This window comes from Lepisosteus platostomus, chromosome 18, assembly GCF_059453375.1.
Source record: "Lepisosteus platostomus isolate fLepPlt1 chromosome 18, fLepPlt1.hap1, whole genome shotgun sequence".
Classification (NCBI taxonomy): domain Eukaryota; kingdom Metazoa; phylum Chordata; class Actinopteri; order Semionotiformes; family Lepisosteidae; genus Lepisosteus; species Lepisosteus platostomus.
Window position 1 is genome coordinate 11,026,397 of NC_142628.1, and position 20,626 is coordinate 11,047,022.

Consider the following 20,626-nt stretch of genomic DNA (forward strand, 5'->3'; position numbering starts at 1 on the left):
ACCACATCCGCCTAGAGCAAGAATATCATATCGACGCATCGCGCAAAGAACAAAACAAGAAGCTCAGGATTGCACCAAGTATAACTTTGTATGATCAAACAAAGCACCCTTGATGGATCTTCAACAGAGAGTCAAAGCCAAGGAATTCTATTTGAAGATGTATCCTCTGTAGTGGAATGTGAATTTGCCACATTGTTCGGGGGGGGGGGGGGTTTCTTTGAAGTCGATTCAAATTTCTCAAAAATGTAAAATATCTTACTCCGCACAACCAAAGATAATTAAAAAAAATTGTGGGAGGATTAAAATTAGTTTTTGTTAAGCTAGGGACAATTGTTAGAGCAGAAATCCTTGATGCTCCTACAGTACACTTGAAAGCTGAAGAATTAATTGTTCTGCATTCACTATTGTTAGCGAATGCAGAGAGACTTATTTCCAAATAATTTTAAGACACGGCAATGCCATTGTTAAAACACAGGATACCGGACTCATGTCAAAACAGGTCATATAATAAAACAAATCCCAAGCCTTCATGTCATCCCAAGTATTTTAGAAATACATTTTAAAGTAAATTTAGGGTACAATTTAAAGTCATTTTAAAACTAATTGCTAAATAAACGTCCATGTTAGTATTGTCTTTAAATTTGATATAAATTGCACAAATGCTCAATGACATCAAATTGAACACTACAGACAGGAAACCCACTGACTTTGTGATTTTTGTGTTATATGGCCAATTAAACGGGCTTTTCTCAGAAAACACCACCTGTACATACTTAACATAAATAGCAGACATACATTTAGACATTATATAAGAAAACATAAATCATAAGTAAATGACTATGCCTGTAGATATTCACAATTGCATACACTATTTTTAGACATAGTGGACACAGTCTCTGTTGGTTGTGCACTTTATACTACTGGACAAATGAGATGCCATGAAAATTAACTTAAGTGTAGCTGTTAGATAATAGCTTTTACAGGGATATTATAACTATATTGCAATCCACATATTTGAAGGATCACCAGCAGATTTCATCTGTGTTAACTACCGGCCTGTTCCAATGGGTCGTACTAACACTGTAATTCTGTCAGTTTGTGCAGCTGCATGTTCAACTAGTCCAGAATTGGAATTTGACCTAAGAGTGTTGGGGTTGTAGACAGGAGGTGAGAGAAGGGTTGTCAGGGCTGACTGGGAGATGGAGTATCTGGACAGTGTCCAGATTCTCCTCTCTGGAAGTCAAGTTAAACAGTACTTCTAAGAGTACAGCAACATTCCTGGGTGCCCTTACAGTGTTGCACACGGGATATCACTACTATTCAAAACTGCAGGATTGAGGTTTCTAGTGTTAACACAAACATGTACAAAGCCACAGACATAAAACAAGCAGCTGATCTGGCAAGTGATTTCTTGCACTGAGGTGAAAGCTTTGTAATAAGTTATTTCTAGTAAATTGTTCCTAAAACTGTTTTGCTGTCAAAAGAGCCTCTAATCAGTGTACTATACACAGTGTGCGTGATGCTGGGATTTATAGAATGTCCTCAGAATAGGCTCTTACAGCAGTCAGACTCATCAGACCAGTCCCCACAGTCATCGTCACCATCACAGTGATAGATGTCCAAGATGCACCGTCCATAGGCGCACTGAAACTCCTCCACGCTGCACGTTGCAGTTAGAACATCAGAGGCTGAGCAGAATAGGTGATGGGGGGGGAAAAACAATGATGCATAATTAGTCACCATTTTAAAGATTTTTCATTTAAAAAACTGCATCACAAATCAAACATTTAAAACACAATAAAAGTACATGGCACATGTAACTGTACAAATTCTCATGTTTAACTAAGCCTTAAAAATGTTGAAAAGTAAAAGGGCAACATTTCAAAAGGCAGTCTTTGGCTGTTAACGTTTGCTGTCAAATTAAGATCGGTTAATTACTAACTAAATTATGAAAATTTTAAAGACACAGAGCATTACAAACTTCATAGAGAACATGTAAGGTTGCTGACCACAAACCTTAATACCATACAGACGATTTTCTTTAAGCAAAAACTACAGAACTACTACAAAACCGTGAGCACCACAAAATAAATGGTGTGCTGCATATGCCAATATTAAATTTATTTGTAATTCCTGTACAAAAAAAGTTACAATTTCACTCTTGACTCAGACAACTCCTTTACCTAAAAATGAATGTTAAAACAAAAAAAGCTAACTTTGAAATGTGTTTTGTTTGAAATAGCTTATTTTAGTGACAACAGCTGGTCTTTACAGATGTACACAGAATTCATTTCTATTAACATACAATCAACCATGGCCCTGAAAAAAAACTTGTATCACCAAGAATGGTATCACCACCTGTACTGTACAAAGTCGCTTTTTATCCTTTCCTCTCTTAACTCTTTGAAAAGCACTGCTTTGAAATAGAATATTTATCTTTTATGCACAAGTGCTCTTCACTCATGTTTTCAAAGGGGGGGGGGGTGTGAATCAGTGAATGGTAAATGTATCTATAGAAGTTCATAACTTGCAGTAATGCACACACCCTTAACAGTGACAAAGGAGGGATCAACATACAGGCTGTGGTTCTTCTCCTTTGAAGTTCTATCTTTTCATTTCAAACTACCACAGCTTATAGCAGGATGATTTAGGGCATTAGCAAGTATGACCATAAATCCATATAGGTTATCCGTACATATTCATGAGGCTGAATTAAACAAAACAGGTGACTGAACAACCGCATGTTCCAAGCTCCTCTGGTTTAATAACATGTTTTGCTAATTGCTCTTCTACAGATCAAACAAAATATTGCTGTTTTATGGCCGGTGCTACTACATGTTTTGATGAGCACATCTGGGGATCAGTGCTTACTGTGAAACCAAAATACAGGTAACTAAATTGCATCCAAATATTCATTATAAAAAAGAAAATGACAAATCGGACACTTCCAGATAACCACTGCTTCTTAAACATGCAATCACCTTCCTGTTACCCCATTTCCTAACTCTTCTAAACAGTCTCCGAAGAATGATATTGGCAGGGATTTGTCATCTCACCTCCTACCAATACAACCACCCACCAGCCTCCTCCTCCTTCAAATACCCATGCAAACGTGCTTCTGCTCAAAATATGGACACAAATAGAGAATCGTAACAATTCCCTCAAGTGATGAGCACTGAGCTTTCAATTGCAAAGCTCCCTGCCAATACTCATTATCTGCAGACAGGGCCTTTATCTGTAGAGATGAAAGGCCTGCCCTTAGCCAGCTGACAGCATGGAGCTGTTTCGGCTTGTCTTTGAAGTCCTCTAGAGAGGTCTTTTTGAAGAATAAGTCTGCCAGTCTTAGAAGTCAGCACTTACTCTTATTTTCCCCAATAAGAGCCAACAAAAAGTCAAACTGATCTACTGTTTATTTATTTATTGTATACACGTGTGCCCTCTGGAATGTAGGATATTGCTCAGCTTGTAGTTCTGTAATTTGTTTTAAGAGTGATGTTGGGCCTATCCGTAGGTAACTTCGATTCAATTTTTTGGAATTTCATTTAAAAAGCCCCAGAAACCTGCTATGACAAGACAAATACTTAATGCAACGCACTTTGATGGATGACTGATGGAATTTTCTTCCACTAGTGTCAACAGGTCCAAGACGATTTATTCAATAAAGTTGATAAATACAGCCGTGGCTCCCAACCTTGAGTCCTGGGGAAGCTGCTGTCTTCTGGTTTTCTTTCCAGAAGTGTTCTTAACCGGAGGCTAAGGCATTCCAATTTTCTATGCGAGGTCTACCTGACGTAACTGCTTTCAGCTCCAACAGTCCAGATGACAAAATAATCATGGAAGTGACATTTCGCCACTTCCAGTACATTTTTCATCACAAAGTGATCACACTCTACAGAGCCAAAACTCTCTTTCCCATCTGAACCCATCTGGTCAGGGGGCACTGCTGCATAAACACTACCATCTTTAACACAGCAGCTGCCAGTTTAGTTTGGGGTTCCCTCCTTCTCTGTCGGAGTCTAGATACAGAGGAACTCGCTTACTTTTCCAGCTGGCTTCTTACAAGCCTCTTGATTGCCCTCAGAGGCACAGTTAATTCCACTGAGCACCTCTGTCAATAGCTCTTCCACCTCACATGGAGCTCCTTTCACTTAGAGCGCTCTGCACTCATTTATCCCAGGTGTGTGCTGCAGCTCTATCCCATTATTCAATGGAGCCAAAGGCCCTAATCTAGGCCCAAAAGCTAAATTCACCTCAGGATTAACGACACTTCTTACTATGTCAATATACTATATTACTTTGACTTTTTCTTCTTGAGATCTTGATTCCCATTTCTTCATTCAGCAGGACAATGAGCTCTTGCATGGGGTATACAGGAATTGGGATTTGTCAGTGCTTAAATAAATAATACTATTATTATTATCCCTTACACTTACATTTACAAATTAGATTAAAATAAATTAGAATGTTATTCTAAGCAAGGAGAGGAAAGTCAATGATTCAACTTCATATTAGCTGTAAAATGAAATCTTCAGGTTAACTGGAACCAATTATAGGTGCCAGACTACATCACAGAAATTTACTAAACCAGTTTATTGAAGCCTGGTTTTGTTATCCCCTGTAATCTGCAGTTTCATCACTACATTCTGTGGGGAAAAAATAAAATTTAGGGTCTTCAGTATATTAAGCTGTGACCCTGACAAAATACAGTAGGCTATTTATAACAGAATTGTGAGGCTTTCATGGAAAAGAAACAAAAGTCACTTGAAACTGCCTTGATTTGCATTAGCAAATGCATGTTTCGAATTTTTTTGGGCTCTGAAATTTTCCTTTTTCTCCCATTACCATTCCCTAGACTGTTTCTATATCTTGCATTCAAAAACTTGAGATGAATTATGTTTGTGAGCTGTTACCAAGCGCTGTTGGACTTAACCATCTGTTACACTGTAGTCTGCGGTAGAAAATGCAAATGCATTGATTTACTGATCTTTTAAAATGCAGCTTCAAGAGAGCAATACTCACGACAGTTTTCCTCATCCGACCCATCTTTACAATCCGTGTCACCATCGCAGTACCAGTGCTCAGCTATGCAGCTCCCATCAGCACAACGGAACTCCTTATCTGAACATTTCCTCATGTCTGGAAAAAAGTGGGGAAAGACCATTTTTAAATAACTTTTCATGAACAGATGGTGGTTATCTCATAAAAAGTTTCTATTACAAACACGATTAATCGCATATCTGGCAATTAACAATAAGATCATGAGAAAATGAATCAATCCTCTATTGAGGAGATTAAGGACTGTCAGGATGGCTCTCTAGCCCTGTGCAGGTTAATTAAGTTTTCAAAGATTTTTCACAGTTTTATACTTCACCTAATCCTGTACAGACCTGGTCAGGATTAAGGATTTCTAAACCCATTGAATTTGCTTCAATTTTGTCCTAAATAGGCTGAGCTTTTAGATGTTGCTGTAACCTTGTAGAAGTTAAAAGCAACGGCTCAATCTCTGCCAAAGTGCAAGTCTCCTGGTTTAGATGACATTCCACTGAAGATGGTGCTGACAATGTGGGGATTTGATACTATACTACATACATTTTCCATTGCTCACTGGTCCTTTTCTCAAAGATCAAAAAGTGGCTCTAATTTTGCAAAAAAAAACCACTAATACAGTGAGAAACTAAAAGTCTTCCTCTAAAAACTCGGCACACTAAGACAACTCAAGTACATAGTGAGTATCAAACTGGCATCTCCAGATGAAGACTGCTTATGTACCCATGAGGGATTTTACTTTTCTAGTTTAAATTTGTGTAATTTACCAGCAGTGAAAAAGCTCCAAGCTGTTTCCTCCACCTGCTTTATCTATATACCGGAAAGTTGCAGTAAAACAAGAATAGGTAACTAAAACAAGCAGGATTGGCGAGATATAGTGAATAACCAAGGGTGACATCAGTGCATCGTTTTTCACATCCAAGCAACAGAGATGCCAACTTCTGACTCTCAAATTGGTTTTCTGGATAGATTGTACATTACGCTACATGGATGGAACTAATTAATTGCTGTATATCAGTTAGTGGGAGCTGCCAGAGGAGTCCTCATTATGGGGCTTAAAAAGCAATGACATTGAAACCAATGTCATCTCCAAAGAAACTGGTCAGATGTTAACTGGTTGCTGCTACAGAGACCACGTGGGTGAGGAAGAAAAGAGAAGGAAAGATGTCCATTAACACTTTCCGACACTAAAACAGCACTGACCAGGCAATACTCCCAAGATAAGCACTTCAGTCAAGCTGGGAGTTTGGGTTTCCAAAGCCTTCACAAAGCAGCCATTGAAAAAAAAAAGTGAGCTTCTCGAAAAAAGTTAGTCAAAGAACTGGAAACAGATGTCTTTGAAGGACAGTCGCCTTCTGTTCTATGAAGTTCCACAGGGGGAAAACCATTTAACCCAATATCCTCAACTCGTCTTTGACATCAGTGTCAGTTTGCATGCCCATTTTTAAAATTAGACAAGTAATGTCATTTCCATCTAGCCCGCAGGAATGACTGTAACAAATCTGAAATTACTAGAACGGCTGCATGATTAAAAATACTTCATTCTCATGAGGGTATGTGCCCTCGGTGAAAACGCAGTGTCACAGACAGCGGGGAAAACAGGAAAAGGCGGCGGCCATTGACAAAGCTGCCCACACAGCAGTCCTAGAAATGCAGGGCTTTAGAAGCAGGTCCTCACCACACTGCTCATCGCTGTTGTCCCCACAGTCGTTGTCTCCATCGCAGTGCCACAGGCTCCGGATGCAGTAGCCATTCTGACAATGGAACTCGTCTTCCTCGCATTCTCGGGGAGCTGGAGCAGACAAAAAAAAGAGTTTAAAAAAAACGCTGCTCTTTGAAACCTCACTCGGGATCCGGCACTTCAAGTGAGCTGCTGCCTCCTTCTGACCCCTTATCTGAGTCTCCTCATAATCAAGGGAAAGGGTCATTAAACTCAACCTGGCAGGCTGAGGTCCTTTTTGAGATATTAGAAGCCAGTAACCTGTGGAAGTCTATACCTTCATCAAGAGCATTTTGTTTTCTGTAAAACCAGGTACTCTATAACGGGTTTCATTTTGTCCTTGGTAGCAAAGCCTTTTTAGGCCACTCAGGTGCTCTCTGAGTACCACACACAGTACAAGGATAAAAGGGACTGTCACACTCCCCTCCACTGGCTGTAGAAGATCAATATGCAATTACTCTGCTTTATTTCCTCTGAAGTAAATACTTCAGCATTGAGCTGATGGATGATGATACTTTTTGGCCTTTAGACTCCTATTGACACATTAAGAAACTTAAACAATACTGTCATTACATACTCATTCTCCTTGTAAACTGACTTTACATTCTCTTCTCTCTACAGCAGTATCATTTAAAAAACAAATGCATTTCCCAGAAGTCCAAAACTGGAAAAAAGAAGTCACATATTCTGAAACTGGTAATTCCAATGCTGATCTGTGGATCCTGTGACTAAAACAATTTCATCAAAAACATTCTGGCCTGGCTTTTTATTTCAGATTAGTAGTCAGGTGACACACCAATGGCCCAGACTGAACTTATCTCCATTTGTACTGATCTTCACATAGAAGGACACTATCACCTTTTTTCATCACTAGGGAGCTATTATTTTTCCATCCCTGATGTTTACCCCAGCCTTGTACACAAAGTGACAAATAACACATCTGTAGAAGGCAAAGCAAGTGTCACTATTTTTCCTTCTCTTCTTGAACACATTTATTAAGATATAGGTTCAATAATAATAATAATAATAATAATAATAATAATAATACACAATATATATCATTTAAAATATCTTTCATACTGTTATGTTTTTCCACTTAAAAAACACGAGGACAGACACCAGTATAACCCTGAGAAAATCACATTAACATCATTAAACTTGAACAGACGGAGACGGAAAGTCATCAGCAGCTATTCATTTGTAAAGCCATTATGTCTTAAGATGCTGTAAATGCTCCTTATTACAAGATTCTTAACTTCTAAAAAAGCCAGACGACAGTAGCTTGATTAAGTTCCCTTACAATAATGCTTACAAAGACAAAATCTGCCGTACATAAAACAAACCAAAAACAAAGCCACATAAAGTATATATTTTACAGCTTGGATGAATCCAAATCATTTGGCTTGAAGAATTACTGTTTACAAGGTACGTTTCAGGCTTGTTACTCACTGTTGGTTGTTTTAAAATTTTACATCCTGCTGAGCTCAATTGAAGCATGTGTTATTTTCTTAAAGCACTTTAAATAATAAAAACCATAGGGGTGAGAGAGAGAAAATGCATTAAATAATAACAAGGAGACAAAACAAAAAGGAAAATTGTACTGCACACTCAAATTAAAAATTTATCACTGGCTCGTGCCAGACAGACCCCCGTAACATTGCACTTTCTCCGTCTGGATTTTTAAAATATGGGTCAGACATACTACTTTATCCCAGGCGCAGCATGTTCTGAATTTACAATACTTGCAATGGCAAATGTCCACAAAAGCTGGCTACAAGTACATTTGGAATGAGCAAGAATCGGCCCGCCAATATCACAGACCTAAAAAGCATAACAGATGGTACAAAAAATCCATAATATAAAAAAGGCAAAATGTACTTCACTGGAAGGGAAGAAAACAGGCCTCCTCAGTCAAGAGAAGTATAGAAATTCCTCATGTTAGGTAAACTAAGATTGAATATCTGTTATTCCCATCGGAGAGGGTGGGATTTTCTACTTCCCTGATCCATGCATTGCTCCGTCACAAATGCCAAACCCCTGGTAAAGCCATAGAGACCAAACAAATAATACGTTTACTAAAAATAAAGCTACAGCACACCTGACAGAATGATTTTTTATTCCACACTCAGGTCGTATTTTTAGAAAGCATGGAGAATGAAGTCAGACCACCTTGCATGCCTGATATACCCCTGCACAACTGAGGGGTTACATGGCATTGTCAAGTGACCACGGGTGCACCAACATCGACTCATGGCCCATTACAGCACAGTATGATTACTGCATAGCTACAACATTTGCTGCATATTGTGGCGAAAAACAAAACCTACTGAGAGGCGTCAAAAACTGTCCATTGTGATTGGTTCAAATACTCTTTTGTTATATTAATATCTCTCAGCCAAAATTCCTTTTCTATAGGCTGTTACGTTTGTGGTAGCGGCGAATAGTCTGTAGTGTTTTTTTACAGCAGCTGCCAGTGAACTACCATACAACCACTGTCACTCTGCATATCGCCGAGGTATGCAGTAACATGGTAACGGTCTGTACTGTGTTGTCAGTGCAGTCCTGGTTGCGTGGTAACGTCTAGGTCACTAGAGATTAGAATCGACAGAATAAGGTACAGAGCTGTCACAGCAACCAGAGCACAAGGCTCTTCCTGCATCAGGCATTCTTCAGAAAGCCAGAAAGCTTTGATAACAGCAAGTAGCTTACATGAAGACACAATGCTGTGTACCTTGTGTGTTATTTCCCAGCCTTTACAAGCCCCCTATGAGCTGTCTCCTCCAGCTGTGTCCCATCAACCACTGAGCACTGCTCCAGGCAAAGGTCAACCCATAACATCCCCAGAAGACAGGTGCAGTGGCTGCACTGGTCACCGGCTCTTGTATACACATCTTCTTTGAAGAAATGACTCAAAAAAATCATAATCTTTAATAAAAAGAGGGCTGATTTTGAAATATTAAGCATGCTTTTTTATTCTTAACCTTTACATTAAAAGATCATAAACAGCTTCACATAACAAGTGCTACTCCACAAAGAAAAAGAGAAATGCTTACGGCAGTCTTGTTCATCCGAATCGTCTTCGCAGTCGTTGTCCCCATCGCACACCCAGGAGCGCCGGATACACTTGCCATTATCACAGTGGAAGTCCAAGGGGGAGCAAGTGGGGAGCACTGAAAGGAGGGAGGTGTCATTAATGGTGAAGACTTATTTACATAGAATCTCACAGAATTCTACACCACCACAGCTGATGCCATGTTAATTAACACTGCAGATTAATACAGCACCACTGTTCTGTTCGCTGATTACTGTACCTCAGAGAAAATGGCTAGTCTTGCCATAATTCAAAACGTGAAACATTGAGGCCTAATTTCTAATGAACGGTATCATACTGTTTGAAAAGAACAGCATTTTGCCTCCGAGACCATGGAGAGCTTGAGTGGTCCAGGAAAACCATAGCAAAAATACTGCTGTCCCCAAAATTACACAACAAGAGGTAGCCCTCTCTTATGCTATGTGCAAGAGACTTTTAAACACCGACTTGAACATGAGAAGGCAACTAAAAACCCTGGGACCACTGGGGGTGAAGAAATCAAGAGTTTAATGGAATACTTTGCCGTTTCCCTGGCATTCAAAGTGCAAAGTCTCAAGGGGGAAGGCCTCAGCATCTGCCTGCATACTCATGCATGAATGGGACACTTATGGCTAATAAACATGCACTTACAATACCTCAGCTACATTTACCACACAAACCACTACAGGCCATCTTCTGGAGAGGCGCTGCTGAGTCTCAAGGCTGTTAAGATGCAGCAGAGGTCTAACTGTTAACATAATCCCTAAATTGTCTAATGGCCACTCAACCAAGTACTTGTTACTAGCCACTTCTTCAGATACTTTGTTTGAATACATATCTTTTGCAACACTACAACCTATCGATTAAAGGGCCTGTGTTAATAAACATCACCACTTCCTTGCAAAAGAAATAACATTTGATTTGCAGAAACCTGCACCTGTTCAGTACGGACATACTTACAGCACAAAACCAAGGTGAAATGTGCACATCTGGAAAGATGTTGTTTATCCAATTCCCATATCTTCTACCTTCCACCAGAAAAAGAGCAAATGCCTTCCATAGATTTACACCAATTTATTTTAACAATAAAGCAAAGGTTAACTAAAACACCACAGAAGGAGAATAAAAAAGTAAAATACTTATGGTCAGGCTATAGTGGAAATTGCACTTGGTTCTAGCAGAAATTAATTTAATCTGCTCACCAGTCAGCTTCCACTATGATTACCAGTCAAGTAAAGCAGAGTTTTAATGAACTGGTCCCTACTGGGCTAACCACTTTACCTAATTCGGGGTCATGGAGGAGATGAAGCCTATCTCGGTAAGCAACAGGTACAAGGAAGGATTATAACTTTATTTACACACTCTTGCAACCAAACTAATTGATTTGGTTTTATTGATTCTATACTACGGCATGAAAAATACCCATGCAGAGATTCATAATGTCTGCATGGACCAAAACAATACACCACCCCATCACGTGTTTATGTGTTTCTTTTCGGACTCTTTTTATCAGCTTTTTGAAATCTTGTTTATCACTGTAACCAGATCATGAGATCTTTTTCTTCAGAAATAGAACAGGCCTCTTCCAGCATTGAAAAAGCCTTTATTCTTCCTTTATCCTACAAAGTTAAAAATTAATCTGTCCTTGCTTTTCACATCTTTACTCTGAAAGAATAATGGTTTCAGCATGACTAGCAAGAATCGTCTTTCAGTTTTGTACATTCCTAAAACAGAAATTAATCCTGATCCCTAGCTTCCTCAAATTACATCCTCAAATTATTGAAGCTGTCTGAAAAGACAACTGAACTCAGTCAGCCCCATATATTTCCACTAACACACAGGAAACTGGTGCTAGCTGCTGAAATATGAAACATCCAATAAAACACTGCAATCCTATACTTTACCAATGCCTGTTCTTTAAGTGAACTAAGGGTATAAACCATTTTTATTGGGACATGTCATTAGTATGTTAAATCAGAATACAAGACCCCAGGTAAAGAAGGTCTTGTTTTTCTGGAAGGCAGGGACTCATATATTTGGGCTGAACACTGCTTACCATTAAACCCAGCGAAGTAAAAAAGCAGATGTACAGTCACTCGAGACCATTTCTGGAGCGATCTGAAGTGACCCATTAAGGTTTTCACAGGGAATGAATTTCCCCCTCCACTTCAATCTTCCAATCCTATTTACAACGCCTGACTTCTGACCTTCTGGAACTACAGGAGTTCCCAATAAAATACCAGAGATGGTACAATGGTAAAAACTGCTTTCCCACTTTCGACTAGGCGCACATAAATCTGCTTCTCTCGGGGTTCTGAATGTCGCGCCATGTACCACACAGGCAGCACAAGAATGGCACTGTCTTTTACATGCGTGATGGTTCCTTCCAAAACTGCCACATCGTATATCCACACAACAGATCTTTTCGTAATGACAAGAAACATCCTACTTGCCATGCAACCTTTAAACCTTCCATTTGATTTAACGCAACTTGAACAAACATTCCTCCGGTACAAGTACAAGGTTAAACCAAGTGAGACTGGGCAAACAAACTGAGGAATTGAATTCCATTTCACCTCCACCAACAAAAACAATCTATGAAAGGGCAGTTACCATCTCAGTTTCTTGGCAATAAAAGTTGCATTTTTTTATTTGAAACACTATCCAAAGCTCTGCTACAATCCTAAAACAAAGAATAAAATATTTTGAAAGTTAAATAAAAGCTGAAAAATAAAGTAGTACTTTATTTGCAAAACTAACACCCTGACATTTCCAACAAATACTTTAAACATTCAGACATGACCTTCTCCTGAATTGAAAAAACTCAACAACATCTCTATAGCAGGTTTGGAAGATTACAGGCATTAATTATTATCCTTACATGCATGCCATTTACCTTAATTATATTTTCAGCATGTTTTTACACTGAATACTTTAAGAATGATTAGCAGCTCTTACTGGTAAAAAGGAATGGCTGTTTTTTTGGTTATTTACACTGTCAACAGCAACGCGATTTCATTCCTAGAAACAATTTATTTAAACAAAGATTTCTTAATATCTTAGTGTGGGAAAGTGCCAAAAAAAATAAGAATGTTTGCCTAGCAGTTTTGCTATTTAATCTTCTTCTCCAAGAAAATATTTAACTGTTGCATCAAAATGAGAAAATCTGACATCTTGCCAAACAAGATTAGAGCCTCTGTATTTATTAAAACCCAAAACAAGACAGACCCACATATTAAGCAGGCTTCCCAGAATCAAGCATAAACAGAACCAAGTTTGGGACAAAAATGGGACCTTAACACATTACGCTAAAAAATGGGATTGTGTTACATGAAAGGTCAATTTGAAACACACAAGATACAAAATATCCAAAAGGGCAGCAGGAGGTAGGCAACTCCCATATCCAAGCCACATGGACTCATTGGACCAGAGCTTATCCTAATTTCCATGGCATTAAGGAGACAAAGGAGCATGTGACTCGCCCCACCATACAGGCTGCCAATATGCAGCAATACATTTAGCTAAATATTCTTTAGCCCATAATGTATGTCAATGAGCTTTTAGTCTCTTCAGCCATTTCTGCAACCTGAATAATACATGACTCTCATGGGATATGACTTATTGAGACCAGTAAAAAGTGCTGGAAACATCAACTCTAACAACAGCCTACGTTCCCTTTTAAATACTGCACTTGCACATGAGAAGGTGTTCTGAATGGGTATTTTCCATGTTGATGGATATATACTTAAAATATTCTAATCCCAAGAACCTTATAATTTGCAGGAACACTTTGGTATCATCAGGGAAAATAAGAGCATTCTGTAAATGTTATTTACACACATGGATCATCATCTACCAGGAGAATCGTCACATCACCCTACCCAGCATGCTACAGGTCTCTACCTGGGATTCCTTCAACTACTGTGCACCATGTTCAAATCTCCCTGTATTTCATCTAGAATACTTGCATTCTACAATGAGACAACACTATAGATGTAATCCCCACTTCAAATACTTTAATAATATTGTAATTGCATCCTTATATTTTTTTCAGTGGAGATTACAAAAATGGAATTTCCCTCCTGACAGAATTGTTAATCATGTACTTAATGTACTTTCATAGTGTACTTGGGCTTTTTCCTGTTATGTTTGGCACCCTCTAGACACAACAATGGTAGGTGTGAGAGACCTCAGATCACTGAACTTGTCGTTTAAACTGCTGTCTCACCAGATCATAGCTTCCTTAAATTGGCTGGATTGCAAGACTAAGCATTCTCTTTGAAGTCACCTCCTCTACAAAGCCCTCTTTTGTGAAGATGCATCATACATATAGTGGCGCTCAGAGGAAAGTCTTAATGACAACCCCATGATCCTCATTCTGGTGAAAAAATTACTGTCAGAACTCCCTAACTCACATTAGTTTGTATAAAGAAAGCATATTTCTCTTATTTGTGGTTTAAAATTGCTTAAAATAACACTTGAAGAATCTGTCTTCTACAGACCAATAATTTTAACATGCAAATTATTTTACTGAAAATTACGATCTACTGTAGCAGAGGGCTGACAATTTTATTGAACATTCCTCATCAACAGGGTGTGAAGTGTGAACATTCACACTGAAAATCACAGGTTAATAGTGTGTGGCCACTGCTAGACCCTATTATAAGCTTATGGTTTTTCATTTCTCTTTTAGCGCCTAGACAAGCACACCCCTGTTCACTGGTTTTGGGCCATATCAGTTGCCACACATTGTCCAAGCTCATCCCACAAATGTTCAATGGACCTCAAGCCTGGGGAGTAAGGTACTGCTTGCACAGTCTCCTCTCGCATGAAAGCGTTTGCTACAGAAGCTACAGGAAGACGAGTGTTGTCCAGCTGGAATGTTACCATATCAGGATAAGCCCGCAGGAAGTGAGCACGTGAGGTCTCAGAACTTGATCAATGCAGCGCTGTGCAGTCAGACTGTCAATAATCACAAGTCGACCAGACACTCTTGCCCAGACCATCAAAGGTGGATATCCCCATCAATCAATCTGTTGTACGCAACAATCAGCATATTATTCTGCACATCTGCACCACACTTGCTAATGTCCATCAGGGTGGTCTACACAAAAACCTGATTTGTCGCTAAAGAAGACATTGGCTGAGATGCTGCTATAACATAAATTGGACAAAGGAAGTGTTCTCTTGATAAGTAGGGCATAATGATGCTTGTCTTTTATTTTCATCAGGTGTGATCACCTGTTTACCTGTTTCCAAACAACTATCTCATTAATGTGGCAATTTAGGACTTCTGCAACCATCAAAGCCCAGGATGTCACAGTGAGTTATATAGCCATTAAACATTTTTTGTGTAGGAAATTAGGAAAAACATTATCCAGGTGGATTCAACTTAGAATTAAGGATAACGTTATCAACAAGACCTGATAAAACTGACATAAAGCTTCTGTAAAAGATTCTTTATGTCCAGTAGCTCATCGTGACTCTTCACATGTAATTCTCATAGTTATTCTGTTGATTAGACATAGCATTGCTTTGACATGATTAATTTACCAAAACACCAGTCCAACTAATGGTCACAAGGCTGAGAACCCCATGGTGTTTATTTTAAAAATCCTAAAAGGTTACTGTCAAACAGAATAATCCTGTCGTGTTTGACATTTCCAATTATTTATAACATATTACAAAGAACAGTATGATTTGCATGGTGTGTTTGTAAAAATGTTTGAGAAATACACAATTTTCAATAAAATTTTAATAACAGTAAGGAAAAACAGCACCAATTAAAATCAGAAGTGAAGTAATGTATTCAAATGCTTACAAAAGATTAAAGCTCTGACGTACTCCCAACTTGGGCAGAAGAAAATTGTAAATAATTTGTAAATATTTTTTTTAAAAGACTGCAACCTGACATGATTTACAATAGATTACCTGAATATGGCTGGCAACTTGGAGACAGATTTGTCTAAAGTGCATTTTTCTTTATTCCTTTTACTTTGCAATTAGGTTTTATCCATCACATGTCCTCCACTCACTCATGCCTATATACAGTAGGAGTAAATATTTAGAGAGAAGGTGGCTGCCTTTACTTTAGAACTACACAAGTTTACTGTGGTCTGCTGCCAGAAAGTTTTCTGCGATGGAGGGATTATGCAAATTTACAATGCAAATAAGAATTAAACCCTAGGACAAAACAATTGTAGAATTCCTTCGCTGTTGGCTTTCTCCACCAATGAAGATAACAGCATTAACAGAAAACAGCTCCCCTGAGGTGAAACTGATAAATATTGTTCATAATCTTCTTTTAAGAGATGTTCTTAGCTCATGCTGGTTTCAAGCATACCCACAGGAAGAGTATCATTCTGATTGGCCAAGTTCTATAAGAAGAGGGATTACTGAGAACAGCAATCTAGTTTGGACCAGCCAAAACCAGCAGGGCCCTAGCGCCCCAGTCGCTAAAATCATGCTGGCAATGCTATATGTTCATCAGTCTTGCACTTCCCTGCTTTATTTGAGTATTATACTGACTTTCTTCCATTTTTGTTGGGGGGTGGGGGGGGGAGCTTTCAAGTTAAAAAAATCTATTTCATCTCCTTTTCACTCCCCCTCAACTTGCCCCCTTAGCAGTCTCAGTGCTGAAGCCTTTCAACTCAGCAGGGGAACTGCATGGTGAATGAGACAGCCACAGTGCTGGCCTCAATTTATGTTCTGAAGGCAAAGAATCTTAGCACGAGGATGAAGTGAAGAAAGCAGAAAGTAGAGCAAATGGATAGGACTTAACTTGAAACCCCCACAGAACGCACTAGGAGTTTCATATCACATTTGCAGCTTTTGTTCCACCCTCCCGTGGTTAGGGCAGTGCTGCTAATTTCTTTTTAAACACTATCACTATTGTTTCAGTATTTTTCCTGCCACACGTACAGTACCATTTGTCATCCTGTGGACAAGTGCTCTGTCAATGCCGGAACTAGCTCCTTTTAACCCTTCTGAAAATGCTGGGCTTCCATGCAAAAGACCACAGCAGAAAACAGCAGTAGCGCTTCTTTTTAAAAAAGTCACTGCACCAGAAAGAATTTGTTTCAACTCCAGAAGAACATGTATCCATGGTATCCACCATCAATTAAACTCGATCTTTTCATAAAGCACTGCAGTGCCAAATGCACTTTATCTAGGATCAGTATATTTCTGCATGTGTTACAATCTTATACCATAAATCCTGAAGCCAATCTTTGAAGCTAATTAAGTCTGAAATCAATCACCACATGAGAAGCCTTAGTGGAATGTAGTGATGAAACCAATCTAAATGCACACGGGTTTTAATTGAATTTTATAACACAGGGAAATTGCTGTTACAAAGTGAAATGTAACACTGAAGAAGCCTGTCTCTGAAAATGGCAATTGTAAAGTTGATTACATTGATTTATACATTAATTTAATGTTACCTACACTAATTAAGAGGCTGGCCCTGAAAATCCGAACTTGCCCTTCTTAAGTACAGATTAACTGTATATATCACTAATATTAGCCTAGTTAAAGATGAATCTTTTTCTACTGGTTTAAGATAGTAGATGCTTCACTTAAGATAAACTTAAGAAAAGCAATTTGCTCAGAAATTCTATCTCCTCTGCTTTCACATAAAAGTTTAAATGCTACAAGGTTATACTGTACAAGCTTGAAGTTACAAAATATACAAATGAGAAAATAAAACTACATGTGACATTCTAAACAAAGAGAAGAAAGTAGTTATCTCTCATCTCTTCCATACTGTAGTTTGGTTGGGGGAATTCTATCTATTGTTATAAAACGTTAGTTTTATGAAAAGACACAAAATATTTTCATAATTGTGGTATACAAAATCTCTCGTTCTGCTGGCTGTAATCATCTCCACTTTAGAAATTGCACACTACACTTTATAAATGGCACATTACTTGAAATTGCTGTGAAAGAAATCATTTTCTGAGGATAGGATATGAATGTACTACATACTTCAGAGACAGTCAGAATAAATTTATGAAGTATTATTCTTCATTGAAATAAGATGCTGTCCCTGTCAAAATCTGCTTGAAAAAGAAAATCAGAATTTCACTTTCACTTCTTATCAAATTTACTCAGAAAAATAAACAGCTACAATTATCCCTGCATTTGGGTATTTTAACATTCTTTGACCACATTAAGCTTAAGTAGAACCATGTTGGCTTTAGAGACAAAAGTGTTTAACTTTTATCTGTTTAGGTACTTAAAGTAAAGAGGTTGAACATTTTTCACAGGGAGGTCCATCTGTCAAGAAAGGCATTTTCTTAGTCTTTTGGTAAATACAAATGAGGACTAAAGCATCTGTCTATTATCAGAAAAGCATAAAGTCTGCATCGCTAAACAGGTATTTAAAAGGGGGCAGCAGTGAATGTTATTGTAACCTATTACGAATCCTCTAAAGAAAACATCATGATTTCAGTCTAATATTTTAAAAGTCAAAACAGAGCAAATTCTTGTGCTCAGAATTAAATGAAATCTGAGCACATAAGAATGACATGTATTATTTTCTATGTATTATTCAGCTGTGTTCCTAATAACAGTACTGCAGCCCTTGAATTGCATAGTTCTTGGACTGAAGCCATGATGCAACAAATGTGGGTGCATTTAATCACAGAAAGCATGCCTGTCCTTCACCTAACCCAGAAAAGCAATCTATAAATAATTCAGACTTGTCTTGAGGATACATTAAAAACAATATTTAAGGCTGTTATTGAGATGTCTAATTTAGTCTCTTTTAATGCAACAGCTTCCCAAGACATTTGTACTTTGTTTATACACTGGCATCAAAAGAAATTTATAATTCCACTTATTCAGGCGTATATATTAAATGCTTCTGGCATCACTTTGATTAATTGGTCATTCATAACTGACGACGATGCACTCAGCTTTGTTACTAAATCACTACATCACCTTATTAGTAAGAGAGTTAATTGGTCACAAGTGATGTGATGATTTAACTGTCTGAATATCAAACCTGATTAAAATTAAAGTAAAACACCGAAAGGAATCACTGCTTACAGAAAACAATATTAGACAACAGTGACAATTACAACTAATTAGTATTTATAAATGAAATTTACTTTTGCTGTGATAACAATGGTTTTAACGTGGCTCTCAGCAGGTTAAATACAAAAAGCTCCAGTGTAACAGTTACAAACTAGATGAACTCATTAGGATATTTTGCAGCAAGTTCAATATTGACAGTGCCAGATCTACAGTATCTTTCCTATAAATCTTTCACTGTTTTATAACAGGACAAAATGTCTCCTTGACTTCAGTTGCTAGGTGTGCTCTTCTGTTTCAGCTGTCCAGGTTAGAGCAACTCCCTTGAAAGGCATATGCTTTAACTTTTGTCTGAATTCTTAAGTTTAGGGAAATTGTTTTGGGTTTTTTAAAGTACCAATATAGTGCTGAGCTTCTTAGTACCCTTTAAATGTATTTTCCCATGTGTATTTTGTTAATCATACCACAACACTTTACTTAAGCAGATGGTATCAATGTCTAACCGACACGTACAAATACCTTTGACAAGAGGGCAGTTTCTCTGGGATCAGGTGTAACCTGATACACTTGTAACAGACCTCACAGCAAATCTATGGGAAAAACACAGACAACACACAAACCTGCTAGACACCCAGAGACTCACAGGAACTGCCACAAATTTGAGCCTAACACTACGAAACATTTCTCAATACTGTTTTCCAGGAAAGCAGTGATGACTTAAGTTTTTAGAACTTTAAAATTACCCCCAAAATTCCGAAATTATATTTTTTTTAAATAAAAACAAATGTGACATTGTTTGGAATGTTATTCCTTAAGTGTATAAGTTTAAGAGATATGCCCTTGAACGGGTCGCATAGTGTGGAGTTTCAGTATTTTGTGTTAAACAAGCCAGAGGTATTTTAAATGTTTGTTATAATGTAATTACAGTTTTTTGGCCTTGTATTTTCATATATGCATCATGCTCCACTGAAAGGTATCAATGAATACGTTTTATTCACATGCAGAAGCATGCATGCCATTATCATAATAAGATAAGATCACTTGATTGGCCATATACAATCTCTTGTATTAGGAATCTGTCTTTTCGCATACCCCAGCTTGCTCTCCATGAGACACACAGACAGTGATAGAAGCTTGGGGCCAGAGCGCAGGGTCAGCCATTTATATGGCGCCCCTGGAGCAGTTGGGGTTAAGGGCCTTGCTCAGGGGCCCACCAGAGTAGGATTCCTCTGCCAGCTGCGAGATATGAACCAGCAACCTTCCAGGCACAGGCACAGGTCCTTAGCCACAGAGCCACCGCTCCACCCCACCAGCTTTTTCAACCAACTACTGGATAACAGCTTCCAGAGACACTTCCTTGACCTTCTGTCCAACACACTACTGCAAATTAATTACTTTATCTTGCCATCTTACAAGTCTTCCTCTGGGTTACTTCTCATCTCTTGGAATTCAGTTCAATAATTCCCTAGAGCAATCGAATGATCCATTCTTGCCAGGTGCCCGTTTTATTGTCATTTTAGTCTTGCATACAATGCACAGACATATAGGATTCAATTACATTTAAAAGCACATTAGTTAGAAAAAATAAACACATTAGAGAAGAGAATTAGCAAGAATAATTTTGTAATTTTGTGCAAAATGCCCTCTAATTGTCCTTCCTATGCTTTCATGATAAGTGAAACAAACCATATATCCATGATCAGTTAGTCACTTATCCTGATGAGGGTCAAGGAAAGTTGGGTGTGTCCTACACA

The 20,626-nt window shown here is 38.3% G+C and overlaps 1 protein-coding gene across 5 annotated transcripts in view; it reads right to left on the bottom strand.

The window, feature by feature from the left end:
• Nucleotides 1-20,626, bottom strand: part of lrp4 (low density lipoprotein receptor-related protein 4) — a 95,766-nt gene that overhangs the window by 26,333 nt on the left and 48,807 nt on the right. For all 5 annotated transcript variants that reach the window (XM_088612050.1, XM_088612052.1, XM_088612049.1 and 2 more), the window contains exons 3-6: nucleotides 9,820-9,936; nucleotides 6,725-6,838; nucleotides 5,020-5,136; nucleotides 1,560-1,688 (exon numbers count right to left, since the gene is read on the bottom strand). In XM_088612050.1, coding sequence (XP_088468176.1) covers nucleotides 1,560-1,688; nucleotides 5,020-5,136; nucleotides 6,725-6,838; nucleotides 9,820-9,936 — 477 coding nt within the window. The remainder of the gene's footprint in view (nucleotides 1-1,559; nucleotides 1,689-5,019; nucleotides 5,137-6,724; nucleotides 6,839-9,819; nucleotides 9,937-20,626) is intronic.